The sequence below is a fragment of the Cyrtonyx montezumae genome, unplaced genomic scaffold, assembly GCF_038088225.1.
Source record: "Cyrtonyx montezumae isolate F1298 unplaced genomic scaffold, pur_monq_1.0 scaffold_29, whole genome shotgun sequence".
In the NCBI taxonomy this organism is placed as follows: domain Eukaryota; kingdom Metazoa; phylum Chordata; class Aves; order Galliformes; family Odontophoridae; genus Cyrtonyx; species Cyrtonyx montezumae.
Genome location: NW_027072033.1, coordinates 11,433,019 through 11,449,859, shown reverse-complemented (window position 1 = coordinate 11,449,859; position 16,841 = coordinate 11,433,019). Strand labels below are relative to the sequence as shown.

Below are 16,841 nucleotides of genomic sequence, written 5' to 3'. Positions count from 1 at the left end.
GGCACCTAGGTAGAAAGCTATAGAGAACAGCAAGAAGCCACCAGATCTTACTTTATAAGTACTTTCTAATACAAATAGCTGAAATGCACAGCTCTCCTTTCTTGTTGGATGACTTTCTAAGTCCCAAAATGGACATGATTTTCCTGGAGGTCAGGGGTGGTGATCTGACTTCACTATTCAGCTGCATAGTGATTGCAATATTGATAGAAAATTGCTTGGTTTCTGTATAAATGGATAAAATAATTTCATAACAAAGGCCACAGCTTTGTCCAAATACATGTATTGCTTCCTGGGGTAGAGAAGTTGAATGTTGAGTTGACAGTGGCAGGTGTGCCAAGAAGGTTATGAGATTTGGAAGGAACACAGACCACTGGTGGGCAGGCATCCATGTGTTCAAGCTTTGGATGCTGCCACTGTGGGCGCATCTAGCCCAGGGAGGTTGTGGAATCTCCTTCTCTGGAGATATTCAAAACCCACCTGAATGTTTTCCTGTGAGACCTACTGTAGGGAACCAGCTTTAGCAGGGAGTTGGACAGGGCAATCTCCAGGAGTCTTGTCTATCCATTCTAAAATTCTGTAAAATCTAGTGAAAAAGATGAACAGTGACTGAGGATGGTGGAAGCATTTTTTCATCATCATTTTGCCCTCAAGTTGTGCTGGTGGAGATTCAGATAGGACATTAGGAAAAACTTCACTGAAAAAGTTATCAGGTATTGAAACAGGCACTGGAACAAGCTGTCCAGGGAGTGGTGGAGTCACCATCCCTGGAGGCATTCAAGAATTGTTTAGATGTTGTATTGAGGGACGTAGTTTAGTGGGAAATATTGGTGATAGATGGACAGTCGGACTAGGTGATCTTAGGGAGATCTCCGGAAAACAAAGCCACATTAACTAGCCTTAACAAAGCAACAATTTTCTTCCACAGTGAAGGCTGGTGCCTTCCGTCTCCCTAGGTCTTTTCAAACCTTGTGATTCTGATATTTTGAGTGAACACTGAGACACACTCAGTGGTGTTTTCTGTATGTCCACTCAGGGAAGCTGTTTTTCACTGAGCCCACATCTCTTGAAACTCATTCCAGATCTGTAGGAGTATCCTTTTTTTAGCATGATTCAAAGTGATATTGATAATGCTGGCATAAAAAAAAAATAAAAAATATTTCAGAAGGCTAGTTGTCTTGATGTAGGAACTATTCTGTTTATTCACCCCAGTGTACAGCATAGAAATGTTCTATTTTTGGCATCTGGATTCAGACTAAAGTTTAAAGTTTGCATAAGTGTTGCATTAGAAATTTCAGTCTCATCTGCTTGTTTTTTGAACGTAATGAACTTTTTTTCTCCTGGATTGTTGATGTCCTTTTGGTTTTGAAAGACATGAAAATCTCAGACTCATCTAGCATGATTCAGGAACTCTTCTGGGATGTAAATCAATTCTCTGTTGCTGAAGGTTGGGCAATTGATGTTGGGTATTACAAAAGAACAGGAGATATGAACCATAAAGCTGTTGTTCACAGTGTTCACAATAAAATTGTTAACTTTGTCTAGCCCCAAGGCAAACAAATAATCTTTTCAAATTAAGATTTGAGATTTTCCCTGGGTTTATCAACTTCATGAAATGTGCACCTGTTTGCCATGTACTTATTTTTTGTTCAGCAAATCCAGATGCTGTACTGACTTTAGTAAAGGGCAAACTTGGCTACCTGGTCTGAAAGGTACTCATAATAGTCATGAACAATTTAATGCATTTTCTTCACAAACAAGGTGATTCCTTGTGGGTGAGTGAACCTTATCCACTAGCAAGCCATCACATTGAATAAAATTATGTCTGTAAAAGAAAACTCTCAGATCCTTTCTCTTGTTTGTTGCAGTCTCTAGGATAATTCTTATTTCACTAGTAGGTTATCTGCCCCAAAACATTGCAAAATGTTTATCTTGGCCACTAGGAAAGAGATGTATAAGAGCTATAGGAAAAAGTGATCCTGATCCCAACCACACAGAAAATGTGTCTGGCATATATATATATATATATATAACTAAAGAGTTTGGGACATAGGTCTGTTGCCCTTCACATATATTTACCAGACTTGTGTCTTGTCATAAGCCTTTTTTTTTTTCTCTGTGGCATACTTCCCAGAAGTCTGGAGATTGAGAAATGCTTGGTTGGAGAAGATGGCTGCTGTGGAAGACAAAATTACTGTGCATGTGTGCAGGAAAGTGGAGGGAGACCTGCCTCCCCCAGGACTTCTCCATAATCTAAAATGAAACATGTTTTTCTTGAAATTTAGAGTTGTGTATGGGCCAGGGTCTTGCAACTTGCAGAGAAAAATGCCTTCTTTACTCTATCTGAAACTGTTATGATGAATGGTTTTTCTGTAGAGGTGATAACCAGCTTTGTGCTATGAATCTTGCACGTGAGAATATTTATATACTTTTCTTGTTTTTCTAGGTCATAGTGTCTGGTTACCGAATGCAACTGCGAGATGTCTGCAATAGCTCAGCGCTGTCTGAATTTCTTACAATCCAAAACCACTCAGTGGCCATGGACTCTGCAGCCTCCCTCTGCACCTTACCTAAGGAAACACTCCATGCAGCCGAGCTAGCCTTCCAAGCTAACCTGAATCCATTGAAGCCCCTTCAGGTGAGTACATTGATCACACTTTTGAGAAGCAGTCTCTGACACTGCCATTTTCATGGGGTTTCAATCTTGGAATTTACTGCTGTATTTTCAGAGTGAATCGTTCATTGATATTGAGAAAGAAAAACTGTAGTCTTTAGCATTGATGCTTGAACAGTGTTTCTTCTAACTGCCTCTTCTGTTGCAGTGTTACTTTGTGTAAATTTAATTTGTCAAGATAAAAATATTTACATTGTGTAGTAACATACAAATGCTTGGTTGTCGCTGAGTTTTGGTCAAATGTAGTATCTCAGCTGAAGTGACCTCAGCTGTTACACTATCTTATGCTGAGTAATGAAAATTCACCTTTGCAATTATCAATAATAGGCCACTGAGCACAGAAGTTCTATCCAGCAGCATGCCCCAACCTCTAAGCAGTTTTAATTCATAGAATGAGTCATCTTCTAAAGGCTCTATTTGAAAAGTGGAGCAACTGAATGGATTTTGGAGCAAGTGCTTCAAAACTCACTGAATTTAAGAAAACACATTGTTTACGGGCTATTTGGAGTTTTGAGCAGACTTAGCTGTTTATCCAAAATACAGAAGTGATGCTTTTTTTTTTGTTGTTCACAATATCTGGGTAAAAGCAGAAGATTTATATTAGTGCTGGATGTATCAGAGAGAAGAGACCACAGAACCCACTCTGAAATAAACATTCTCTTGTTGGTATTTCAACTGTGTGAGTTTTCCAGGTATGATGAGCCTTTCAGGGCAGAAAGTCATGTACCACTTGTTTGGCTTTGTCCCCAGTCAAAGAGGTATCATGAACAAGTACTGGAATCATATTCCTGATCAGTGCAGTACACAGTGTTCAGTTACTTCTCTCTGTAGCTTGTTCTGTTTTCCATATGTCCTTCATCCACATTCGTTTTTATCTTCTGGAAGATCAGATTAATCATAAGCATTAAGAGATGTGGTAACTGAAATAATTCATGTTATAAAAATGTGCTCTTTTGAAAATGAATGGCTGTAAGCAATTTCTTATGTACAGTTATGTGTGTATTTACTTTAAACCACTCAGAGATGCTAGATTTTAGGGAACTGAGTGGTTTGAAGGTTGTCAGCTAGTACCACTCAGCACTGGTCTTCTGGGCCCTCTGGAGACTGAGCATTGCTTTTCTCATTTTTTAAAGTCTTCACAGTTTAGCCAACAGAAGCCAATACTGCGCGTGTCTATGACTCTGTTATTACATCTGTTTTGTTTACTGGTGTAAGAAAACAGTTATAAGCCACTGTGACTGTGTGACTTAGCAAGAACAGAGTAGATAAAGAAGATACGTGCAAATCTGGGTGACTTCTTAGAAGCTGGTTCATGATCTTGGCTTCATAAAAGCCCAAGTCATGAAGCCAGCAGTAAACTTGTTAATTGTATGCCATCTTGTAAGGGTCCATAGTTTTCTTCAGGGAAGACTAACAGGATAGTAAAATCTACTGTAATACCTTAGTAAGTGAAATAAAACCAACAGGCTTCAATATGGCCAGGCAGAATGAATAATACAACACTAGGATCATGTCGACAGATTAGAAACTGAGTGGCTTTAAAGGCTAAAAAAGCTGCATTGACCTGCAGTAACATCTTGGAACAAAGAGTGGAGTTTCTGCTCCTAAACAAAGAATGGTTTTGATTAATAGATTATCATTAAAGGCAATGGGAGGTCAAGTCTTGGACAAGCACACTGAAGCTATAGCATGCCCCCTATCCGCTACAGAGTCTTCAAACCAAAACTAGTAAGTTGATTGTCCTTGAGATTTGTTTTTAATTTTTTTGCTTAATGTCTTTGATGTTAGTAAATAAAAGTAAGGGCCAAGTCAGATGAAAGTACAACAGAAATTTTTGACTCACGTGATGAGATCTGAACTCTGCTGGTTTTTGAAGAGTCAGAGGAAAAACATCCTAAAATAATAGTTCGATGCAATTGGGGTGAAAGGCATTTTCAACAATATACAAGGTATCTATAAATTGCGCTCAGGTCTTCAACAGTAACATGTAAGTTTTTGCCACTCAAATATCTGGGGAGTAGCTGTAGTTTCTTCAGCACTGTGTCCGGAAAACTCAAGCCAGCATCCACTTGTTTGTTCCTGACTCTGTGTATTCCTCTTTGCTATTCTGTCTGCAAGATCTCTGCAAGTAAATTGCATTAGGGAATTGATTTGGATTATAAGCGACTAACATGATTGTATGGAGTTACACAAATGTAATTCAAGGCTACTTTTGTCTGTGTAATCAACTCTAGTTAGCTGAAGTATATCCCTAATTTGAGCCCTGTAAATGCTCACATGCAAGCACAGAATGCAGTTAGCATGATGTGTAACTGCAGAGTACTAGGAGACTTGCATGCCCTAAAGGACAGGTCTGTATGAAGGCAGGAGTTTTCAGCCACTAGCACAGTAATTGTACAGGGCAGCAATGCTCAAAACCTGTAAGAACTTTCTTTCCACCATGTGCCTAGAGAAGACAGGTGTTGTTTTGCAACATTTCATCAGAAAACGAGTCATTACCCCCACAGTATTCTAGTGCAGGCATCTAGTACATAGACTGTCACAGCGGGAGAGATCTTACTTTAGGAGAAGTGAATTTAGAAGACACTTTTGAATGTAATGAACTACTGAAAGCCCCTACAAAAAGTTATTTTCCAGGGAAACTGATGACATTTCAGTTTTTTAGAATGTTTAAAAACTCCTTGTGTCTTTTATTTCATACGAATCTTGTGTGATGGATCAAAATGAAGTTCTGTTCAGCTCTGTTTCCCTTGAAAGCTACTCCAGCTACTTCTTCAACTACTAGAATTTTAGTGTTCATAGCTTTTGGTAAGCTTTTTTCTTCCATTGAGTTTTCTTGGCCTTTTTCAAAACCATGTTAACTTTTGTCTTCAGCATTGCATTACATCTGCATAATTTCTCCATTTTGCCTGGGTTATCTGTGAAATAGTTCCTTTGGTTTGTTTTAAACTGATCTTTAGAATTGAAGTCCTCTGTTCGTGTATGATTAGGCACAGTGAACAGTCATCTCCTATTCACATTCTCCATCTCACTTGTAATTCTGCAGACCTCTGCCATATCCTCTATTTATCATTACAGATTGTATTGGAAGAACTACAGACTGTTGTTCTTCCTTCAGTAGCTATTTATATCTTAATTGTGCTTGTAGTCCTTTTTCATACTTGTATTCTTTTAGAGGTGAAGGATCCAAAATGGCACATAGTTCCTGAGAAATAGAAATGAACTGCTGATTTATATTGATGTTGACCTGTGATATCATTGTATTTTGAAGATCTCATTCTAATTTCAAGATCTCTTTTCTGAGTGACAGGAGATAGTTTGGAGCAATCCAGGGGTATCTGAAGGTAGAAATGTCTTCTCCCTATGTACTTTTCCTTGCAGCACTGAATTTTGTTTATCATTCTATAACAGTATGTCAGCATGAGGCTTTCACTAATCCTTTGCATTTGGCTTTTGACTTTCTCTATTCTGAACCAATGAGTATTATCAAAAAACTCTTTCTTGTCCATCCAATCCCTGAATCATTTTTTAATACATTAAACAGCACAAATTCCTTGCAGAGCTGGATGGAGTGTATGGAGCTGACCAGGCTTGTCTACTGCATGAGTCTGGGATGTTCTTTCTCATCTCATTGCTAAAGTGGTAATGTAGCTACGTAGTTTTGTTATTTGCTAGCTGTATTCCTTTAAAATTTTTTGAAGGTCCTAGCCTGCATGAATTTGAACTACTTTTCTTCTAGTTGTGATGCATTCTGGAAAAGTTACTGAGAGCCTCCCTGAATTTACAGCTTCCTTTGGAGCAGGCATGAACTGAGTGCTCAAAATTAGCTAGGCATAAACACCTCAGCAGCAGATCAGTGGAACTGTGCCTGTTTACATCAGCTGACACCCGCTCATACTACCCTTCAGCTGCAACATGAGAAAGTCTCCAGACTGCTTCCAGAGATTGCCATGGGGAAGATAAGAAAATAAAAGGTTTCAGCCCAAAAATTTCTGCTAAAATCAAGGCTTTCCACTGTTCTTCTTTGTGTCAGTCACAATACTGTAGCTTTAGCATGCTTTCAAATGCTGTGACCTGTGGTTACGAACGTGAAATCTTAAGAAATTATTTTAATCCTCAGTTTTCTGGGGAGAAAAAAAATTGTGTCCATGTTATTAAGCTAGAGGTTCTTGATGCTTCTCTTGCATGAAATGTTTCACATAAATAGTAGTGCTTAAACTTAAACAGAAATATAATAGAAGGAGCAAAAGAAGAACCCAGGCATATCAGTTATATGGGAAGCAACTGTAAAGAAAGAGCTGTCTTCCTCTAAGGCAAGGAAGTCTGAAGCAGTGCAGTTTCCAGAAAGTTGTGCTAGCCATTTCCAGAAACTGTTTCTCTTCTGCTTTTTTTTCCCCTTTTTCTTTTCCAAACTCCTTTATCATCCTACAACTACTGCTTCTCTTTTGATGGTGTATGGAACCAGGTTCTTTTAAAATATATCCTCAATTTAGTCTGATAATGTCAAGGCTTGATGGGAGGATTTGGGTGATGAATATCTTCTGAAGGTGAGTTGTGCTGCGTGGCAGAATTTCTGAGCATATGAGCTGGGTGATCCCACTGAAATCCTTTATCTGCCAGTTGGTATTTCCAACCTTGTATATACTTGGTTTCCCCTTCCTAGCACTGGTTTTCAGGATTTTAGGTCTGTTGGCCATCCTTGTTCTCTGACTTGGAATACAAGCTATCCTTTGTCCTGTAAGCATATGTACATACGTATAGCATCTTACTGGAATGGTTATGGCTATTGTGGTATCTACGTGCCCAGACTGTAAGGAGTGGAACAGGTGTCTCTGTTGCATTATGGAGCACTGAAGCCTGTGACAGCATAAGCTCAAGGTTGCACAAAAGGCCAGTTCTCTGTTTTCCCCATCAATCACTTTGTCTTGTAAACAGACCTTACTGCCTTTCTTTACAAGGGTGTTTACAACAATTCAGTTTCCTTATTGGTGCCTGGTAATGACTTCCAGTTTCTTTTTCTCTCTTCTTGCAGAGACAAATTTTCTTTAATTCCTCTTTGAGGGATCTGTCGGAAACTGTGGAGGCTATGAGGGACAGCCTGGGAAAGCTGGTCAAGGAGGTAAGTAGCTTCTTTGTGTCAGAAGAATACCTTAGTGTGATGGATGTCCTAATCATCAAGTACAAGGAGTGCAATTCTCATTGGTGCAACTTGGAGTTAAATCCCTTGCTCTTTTCCAGTCTCCTTTGTCATCCTACAACCATACTTTCTGTATCAGTAGAAGTAACATCTCTATGTAACTTCTCAGCGCACAGAACTTCAAATTTAGGAGTTTCTCAGGTATCTGGCCAGGGAGGTGCAGGAATTAAGCTTTCTGTGGGGCTTACTTTCTCAGCAGTTGCCTTTGCAATATAGCTGCTGATTAGCAGTGCCTTGCAAAACTGCACAGAGAGAGGTTTGTTTCCTTTCTAGTTTTTTCAGTCAGTTGCCAGCCATGCTAGGGTTTATTACTGGCCTCTCTGGGTTTTGTGAGAATATGGCGTGTGGAAGAAGTGATGTATATAGTTTAGGAGCTGCAGGGTGCTCTTTTCCATTTCTGTTAAGAGAGCTAATATTTTGGGGGCAGAGGTTGTGATCTGATCTGTGTGTGGGGCACCCAATGCAGTGTTGTTGCACACTGACAGAGAAAGGCTCCAGTGTAAGGCAGGTTTGTTGAAGCAAAGTGGCATTATAGAGATGGTGAGTATTTGTTTTTGCAGGTGAAATGATGGATTAAGAAAAAAGCCCTGTGTGTCTAGTGTGAATCAGAAGTCTAAAACTGTTCTTTATTTTCAGAACCAGAAGCATATCTTAGTTGCTTTTGGTTGGCTCTGACTTTGAATCTGAAGTACTGCTAGTAGGCAAAAACATTTTTTTCCTCAAGCAGAAATTGTAGCCATTTAAACCAAACTATGCCTCCTCCTCCCCTCCGCAATCTTTCCAGCCTGTGTTGAACAGCAGTGCGCAGTGAACGGCAGTAACCCTGGGTGCACATGGAGGAGCAGGTCACTCAGGGTTAGCATGTAGCCCTCCTATGGAGGGCTGGCTGTGGAGCCAGTGCCATGCCTGCCAGCAGCCCCTGGCACACGTCCACACCAGCCCAGAACCTTCCAGTGGCTCGCAGCTACAGAGAAATTAAGGTGATTCCAGGACCAGCTTCAGTTAAGACCATGACAGAGCTCTTGCTGCCAGCTGGGGGGGAGGCTGCCCTTAAGACTCTGATTACAGCTGTTTCCCGTTACGTCACTTAAGCTTGCCTTGTTTGTTGGTTTGGTTTTTTTGTTTGGTTGTTTTTTTTTGCTTTTGCCTGGAATAAAAATAATTGAAACCATGTGATACTCAGTTTGCTGATGTGGCTGAAAATGTCTTAGAGTAGCATGCCTTTTCCTTGGCAGCTGTTTTGGATAAAATGCCTTTTATTCTGTCTTGTTACTGTGCAAACAAAGGCATAATTTTCCTTTGCAAACAGCGTGAGCTGCTCCAAATGGCTTGACTGAAAGTTATTCCTTATTGTCTGACAGGCTGATTTCTGCATGAAAAGCAGGGACTCACTTGTTTCATGGAGCAGCAGCTTGAGGCAGTGGAGAGAGCCATTTTTTGTAACATGTCTAGAAGCCTTTCTAGCAAAGAATTTTAATTAGAGAATGGTCTGAAGAAAGTATTTGTCTCTTTATGTGAGGATTTGTTGGATCTCTGTCCCTATGCTCCTTAAATCAACCCAGGAGAGCAGATTAAACTGAGAGCAAGGGCAGCTGTGAAGAAACACCCAGCTAGGTCTCATGTCTGGGAGTAGTTCAGTAATGCTTCCAGTGGCATGAACAGAGCAATTCTGCTATCATGGTTTTACGATTTTTGGTATTGGTATTCCACATCATAACATCATGTAGTGTATTGGGAGTTAAAGAGGTAATGCTTCAGCTCTGTGGATCATCGATAGCTCTGGGTATTCCTGTCTCAGAAGAGAGTAAGAACTACGTACCCCAGAGGAGTTTGCGTTGCTTTGTACTTTTACGTTTTTCTGCTCAGAGGGAAAGATAAAAACTGTTTGCATGTCACAAGACACTCTATTACCTTGGGGATCAACCCAGCAGTGGGTGCTTGCTGCTGTCTTGCCTTCAGTGTTTAGTATAAGGCCTTTGGTTTATCAGACACTCTCTCATTTTATTTGATTTATTAGCTTCAATTCCAAATATATTGTATTATATCGTGTTATTTTGCCTTCTGATATCTTAATTAGTAAATTAGCTAAGATAGTAACAATCCTCAGATTGTTGCCACTGTTTTGTTTTTAGGCCCATCTCCCTTTTCCCTTTCCCCTTTGCCCTTTCCTGGAGCGTAGGTCAGTCACGTCCTCGATGTTAGCATCCTGTCAGTCAGTCTGAACCTGTGGAACCAAACTGATTGACACCAAGGTGTAGGCAAAGGCAGGAATGAATAGTGAGGAGATGAAAGGACACTTGAAGCAAGTCTGGACACAAGCACCGAATCCCCAGGTTTTAGCTGTTTTCATAGCTGTCTTCCATCATATCAGTGTGTCATGTGTTTTTGGGCAGCTAAAAATAGAGACTCCTTGCATGTGACACAAAATAGCTTTTGTTTAGCATAAAGATTTTTTGTCTAGATGTTGGCATATATAAAACATGCACAGTACTACAGATGAATGCAAATGGTCAGGCTTACCTACAGTGTAAGGCCAGAAACACAGTCTGTGCTTACCTTGGGTGGAGTAGGATTGAACATTTAAAAAGACACCATTGCTTTCAGGGTTGTCATTGGCTGGCTTTGCCATAGACTTTGAATGTCTGCATTTTATTTAAACAAAGGTGTCTAAACCAAGACACAGTGAGCAAAATCAGCAACAGGGCTGTGAGTGACTCTAAAGACAGGGCAGTTGGGCCATCAGAAGATGTTTCCAAGGTACATCTGAAGACTAATTGCAAATAGGTGTCTCAGCAGCTCTGCTTGACCTTATTAGTACATGTTACTATTCTGGGCAGCACAGCAAGAACATCACAGTTCATGTCACCTGATATTCAGTAGCAGTCAAGAAATCAGATCAAATGCTGGAAAAGACTTAGATATGGGAACCTCCTGTGGAAGATGCTATCAAAGCACCATGTAAATCTACATTTTGCTCTTGTGTTCAGCCTGGAGTATTGTTCCATGCATTTTGTTTCCAGAAAGCAGTAGCAAAACTGGACAAAGTTCAGAGAAGGACAATAGAGACATGTAGAAGAGGAATTATTTTCACATACAGAGCAGGGAGTATGCTGGGACTTACTAGCCTCTTAAAGAGATGAGCTGAAGGCATGACAAGAATATAGAGTTGAGTGGTCCAGAGAAAAATAGAGAATGTATATTCACTCTCTGTTAGTGCAGAAAGCATGGCACTGAATGAAGCTAACAACAGCTAAGTTTAGGAGAGGGAGAGGAGGTTGGTTCTTTCCATTGCTAGATGCTAAATATTTGCAAATGTTCATGTTTTCTGTGGATGACATTCACTATGCATTAGCAAACAGATGTAAGTTCTCTGAGATGAAGATGCTGGAATCTGGAAGGTTACCTCAGGAAGTATTTGTTCTTTGCCCTGCCTATTTCCTAACATCTGCTTGTTGTCACCATCATAGAGATACTGAGCTAAACAGACTTTGAGTGTCTATGGGCACATCTCTGTTTTCTTAAATCTCCTGTCAATTTGATAATAGAGGTTCAGTGTTGTGTGAAAACAGTGTTTGTGGACCTGCATTGCTTTTCTCCTTGTGGTGAGCTAGGCCATATCCCTGAATATGGAGATGTTAATACAGTGTCTGAAGCCAAATACCTGGTACTTTTGTTCATGACAGCTTCTGCAGGTCGTTGCTGTGCCAGATAAGTGAGTCCCAAAGTGCACATCTTCCTAGCCAGCCGTGAGTGTTTCATCTCTGTGCCAGGTGTCAGGCAGACAGGACAACAGAAGGCTTCTTGCTGTGGTAGGCTGCATGTGGTGCGGAGAAAAAGGCTTACTCTGCAGTCAGATCTGAGGCTACAGCTGGGCTTGTTTTCAGGGTCTTTCTGGGAATGCTGTTGACAAAGGGGAGGGAGGTGCTAGGGCAGGGGCAGCATTACTGACCTAGGAGGTCAAAATTTCTGCCTGGTGTAAATCAGGGGAGGTTTGCTGACCTCAGTGGAATTCTGCCAGATGATGCTGCCAGCACTCCAGGGCCTGCAGCTCAGCAAGGCTGGGTTTGATTAGCTGCACTTGCTGTATGTTATTTCCTTATTTCCTTTTCTGTCTCGCTCCACCCTGGAGTGAGGGGATTCTGCTAGAATGTGAGCTGTTGTGCAACCAAAGAGGTTACTTCTGTGTGAGACCTCAGGGAGAGCAGGTATCACACACAAATTTGAATGAGAAAACATGAGTAAAGAGCTTGATGAGGGCATGGTTTGTATATGTGTACAGAAGAGATTTTACTTTTCCTCACTGTGATGAAGGGAAACATGCTTTCCTTGGTCTGTCCTTTTTAGTACTTCATCCAGTGGGATTCAAAAGCAGATGGGTGATTTGACAGAGAACGGCAGGATCTTTTCCCATCAGTAATCCTGTTCCAATCCCCATTTCCATTCTTTTCCACCTTTCTCCTCCAGCTGCTGAGCATGAAGAGCTGGAGTGACATGAGGCAAGAGGTGATGTTCCTGACCAATGTGAATGCCTCAAACTCCTCTACACAGATCTACCAGGCTGTGTCACGTATTGTGTGTGGCCATCCTGAAGGTGGAGGGCTCAAGATTAAATCCCTCAACTGGTACGAGGACAACAATTACAAAGCTCTGTTTGGAGGCAACAGCACTGAAGATGATGTGACTAATTTCTACGATAACTCCACAAGTAAGTATAACCCTGTCATGTGTAAGGTCCCATGTACTCCATGGCTGCAATGGCTACTGTTTTCCAAACTTGCACTGATGAAGGCAAGTGGTCCTGAGGATCAGCATACCACTCTACTGTTTCTGAAGAATATATACACATTGTCTGAACATCCAGCTGTTGCTTCCTGCATGTATTTTTAAGGACAGGGAGGGTACCAAGGTGCAAGGGGTTATCAAGGGACTTGTGTAGAATCCAGGAAGGCTACATGGACACTTTCCATGAAATGGAGTCCACAGTCACATGCAGCCTTTGAAGTGTGACCTTTTTCTGTGTAGATTTTGCCTGTGTCATGCAGTAAATTTTATAAGCTGTGCAAATGATTATGGCTGCTATTGGTAGATTCTCTGCACTTACTGAGCAAACTGAGAATGCTCAGTCTGAAAAGGGCATTTTGTAGAGCTTTGCAGCAGAGGAAGTTTTTTGTTTTAAGACAACTGTTCTGCTGTCAGCTCTGATTGTCTTAGAAGTGCACCTATGCTCACCCCTTCCTCTCCACCTCAGCACCCTACTGCAATGAGCTGATGAAGAGCCTGGAATCCAGCCCACTTTCCAGAATTATTTGGAGAGCTTTGAAGCCTTTGCTGATTGGAAAGGTCTTGTACACTCCAGACACACCAGCCATAAGGAAGATAATGGCTGAGGTAACTCTTAACTCTATCCTCTGAAATACAAAGTGAGGTATGTACTTTGAGTGTACAGCTAGGCTGCTTTGTGTTAAATTGAGCCCAAATGCAAGCCTAGAAAGGATTGTACACAAAGCATAGTGTTCCTGACCTCTCCCCTCTCATACACTTATTGCCAAAGGCTCAAGGAGGAAAGGCCAGGCTGCACTCCAGTTCTAAATCTTGCTGGAAACATTACTGGTGTTGCTCTTTGGTTACCTACAGACTTTGCAAATCTAATCTGGGATATGGGACTGGGAAAGACCTTGGTAAGCCATCAGGTGTCTTCTTCTCCACTGCCTGCTTGTCAGCTGATCTTCAGTCATTTCTGATAGTGACTTACGTAATGTTCTCTCTAATTCCCCAGACTTCCTCAGTAAACTCTTCTATCAAATGGGAAGGAGCTGCCTCTGCGTGCCCTTCCTCTCCAAGCAGGAATCATTCTTCACTGAGCCTTAAGCCCTACTCAGCCACAGGCACTCCCTCTTGTATTTTTCCTCCCATATGCACACAGCTTTCCTTACTCCCATCCTTGCTGAAGCTGAATTGCTGTTTGAGTATAAGCAACACTCAGTACTTTTCTTGACAGGCCAGTGTACCCTCTCAGCCCGTAGTGGATCTGAGCCATGTTTTGGAAATAACCTTCCTCTCTTCTTTGCTAACAGGTGAACAGGACATTCCAGGAGCTGGGAGTGTTTCGCGACCTGGGGGGGATGTGGGAGGAGATAAGCCCAAAGATCTGGACGTTTATGGAAAGTAGTCAGGAAATGGAACTGATTCGGGTCAGTATGCTGTTCTTACCAGAACCACAACCACCATTTTCTGCAGTCAGTGATGAAATGTTAATTTTAGATAATGCTTCTTGTTGATCTGTGCAGATGAACAGTATGCATGTGACCCTCTTTTTGAAACAAGTTATGAGTGTACCAGTCTTGATTATGTTGGGCACTCCTTTGTTTAACAACTTTCTGCAGTGAGGAGCAGAATGTGTTTAACAGCTGTTTCTAATTACCTCTGTGGGGAAATGTGTTGTTTCTTCCACCCTGTTGCCGTGATGCTCTATAAATATCTGGCTGATGATATTTTTGAAAACTGCAGACCTGTGGAGTTGGTGACAGGTTCAGCTGCCAGTGCTGTGCACTGCACTGTAAAAAGTGCTCTCTAGAGCAGCTGCTTTCATGATAGCAACAAAGCAAGCTACTACATGCCTAGATCAGATCCTGGAAAGTGTCATGTGGTCTCAGGCTCTACTGAGCGCAGTTAAGATTTGAATGGTTATTATTTTAGAGCTGAACCTAGATTCCTGGTGATCAGCTGGAACAAACCTTGTGAAAACCTTTTTTGAGTTTACATGGTTCAGTTAAGTTAGTAATAGTTGAGTGTCCCAGGGGAGAGGAGGCATCATGCTGTGGTTTATCACTTCATACTGTGCTATGCTTGCAAGATAATGAGCAAGGAGTTGAGAGTCATGTTTGGATTTGACATGCTTTCTGCTAGCCTGTTGGCTCCCCAGAGCATTGTGCATAGTATAAGACATGCGCTACTATTAAAAGTACAAGGAGCTTAGTTTGTGCTACTTCCCTCAGTAGTAACTCTGAGCAGTGAGTCTTTGTGCTTTTGTACTGGGTGTGTGTTACACAGATATCCCTGGGTCTTGAGTCTTGAAGTTCATTCTTAATTTATCCCATGATGATGTGCAGAATCTTTGACCTGTCCCATTGCACTTCCCCATTTATAGGACATACTAGAGATAACAGTGACATCATTTTCCTTACTCCTGTGCTTCTACTAGCTTTATGAAAGTTAGTTCTGTAGATGCTGGTATCATTGAGATGAGAATCAGACCCGAACTGTTTGCTGCAGGCGTGCTGACAGAATCAGGATTCAGTTATTGGTTTGCAGTTGTGTCCTGTAAATCGATGTTCCAACTTGTTTATTTGTTGTTATTGTTTGTTCTTTTTCAAATGAGTCCAGACTTTACTGGTTCTGTATTTTTTGCTTGTTGTTACAGTGGGAGGGGTACCTTTGTAGTTATCTGCTGCAGTTGGTGCATGCAGCAGTACTTTGTTGTAAATGCCTGTGCAGTACCCAGGCAGCATCTTCTAGTTTTACAAATGCAGTACAGGTCACTTGTACACAGATAGGCTAAAATGTATAGTAGCCTGTTTGGGGTGCTCTCTTCCTGCTGATTGCAAGTCTCTGAGACTGCTGTGCTGCTGGGTGATTGTCAGCTCACAGCTTTCTGGGCTGTGGAAGCTGTTGAGTACACTTCATTCTGCAGAAATAAAGAAAAGTGCAAAAGTATCTCACTGATCTGAGACGCTTGCATCCTGATGCTGCTGCTAATTCCAGAGAGGACGAGATGTGCACCCAGCCCCAGGCTAATGTCCATTGTTGGTGCACCAGGGATGAAGAGTCTGGGCCTCTTGCCTGCAAGCATGGTGTCCTTGTTGCAAGTCAGAGTAGAGTGAGGCAGCCTCCAGAGACTGAGTGTAAAGAGGGGAGCATGCGTGATTCCTGTTCATTCAGATTTCCTTTTTGTGTGCTCTCCTCTGCCAGCTTGGCCTGATCTTTTTTCCCAGTTTGTGGTTCTGTTTTTGCAGCCAGGTGACCTGGTGCCTTCTGGCTTGTTACTAGCAGCTGTACATTGAGGAAGCTCCTCACCTCTCCATTTCATTCTTTGTTCTGGCAAAAATTCAGTTTTCTTTTTTTATTGGTTACATTTTTTAGTTTTCTGTGTTGTGCTGGCTTTTTTCCTCTCCTTCAGTTCAGCTGCATTCCTTACAGTTAATGCTGCCTTCCTACCTGCTGTTACATTGATGCTCATGAGTCTCAGTTCTGCTTTAGTGCTCGAACTTAGGCTGCGGGGTGTTGAATGTACACATAGTGAGACCATAGCTCATCCTCTGGAAGCTAGGAGCTAAACCAGGTGAAAACAACACTATATGCAGTAGGAGATCAGAGAGGTATTGCTGTTGGAGGCTCCTTCGGCTGGTGTCAGTGGCACAACAAAAAAAAAGCATAAGAAAGCCACCCTGCCTTCAGTGCTGCTGTTTTTGTTTAGCAGCTGAAAGACTTAGCCCTCTGTCTGTACCTTACCTGTCTTTATCCCAGTGAGAACCAGAGACTTGCTTGATGAAGGCAGCAGAGCTTGGCAACCACTGGTCAGCCATATGCATCTCTGAAGACATTTCTTCCTTCTCTGTATCTTGCTGGTACAAAACCCACTGGTATCCAAGAAGTGGGGAAGGCATGGATAGGGTTTTTCTTTATGGTTCAGCTCTCTCCTGTCCAAGGAGCCTGGGACACGGCTGCCACCTAGGGCAGAGCAGGGCTTGGGCAGCACTTGCTGCAAGGCTGCTCATAGCTCTCTGCTGTCTTTTCCATGGAAAAATTGAGGCAAGACATAGAGACAGCAAGCTGGCCTGCAGAGCATTCTCAACAGCTTGTTTGTAGTGTGGAAGACCAAGAGGTACCCAGAGCTGTCAGCCCCCTGAGGCTGAGCTTCTTGGTATGGAGAAACAGGCTCACACTATTAAAAAAAAATGATACGAGGAACAGTGC

The 16,841-nt window shown here is 41.8% G+C and overlaps 1 protein-coding gene across 1 annotated transcript in view; it reads left to right on the top strand.

The window, feature by feature from the left end:
• Window positions 1-16,841, top strand: part of ABCA1 (ATP binding cassette subfamily A member 1) — a 98,621-nt gene that overhangs the window by 50,341 nt on the left and 31,439 nt on the right. Inside the window, exons 7-11 of the mRNA XM_065740701.1 lie at window positions 2,444-2,635; window positions 7,704-7,790; window positions 12,333-12,573; window positions 13,117-13,256; window positions 13,943-14,059. Of these exons, the coding sequence (XP_065596773.1) occupies window positions 2,444-2,635; window positions 7,704-7,790; window positions 12,333-12,573; window positions 13,117-13,256; window positions 13,943-14,059 (777 nt within the window). The remainder of the gene's footprint in view (window positions 1-2,443; window positions 2,636-7,703; window positions 7,791-12,332; window positions 12,574-13,116; window positions 13,257-13,942; window positions 14,060-16,841) is intronic.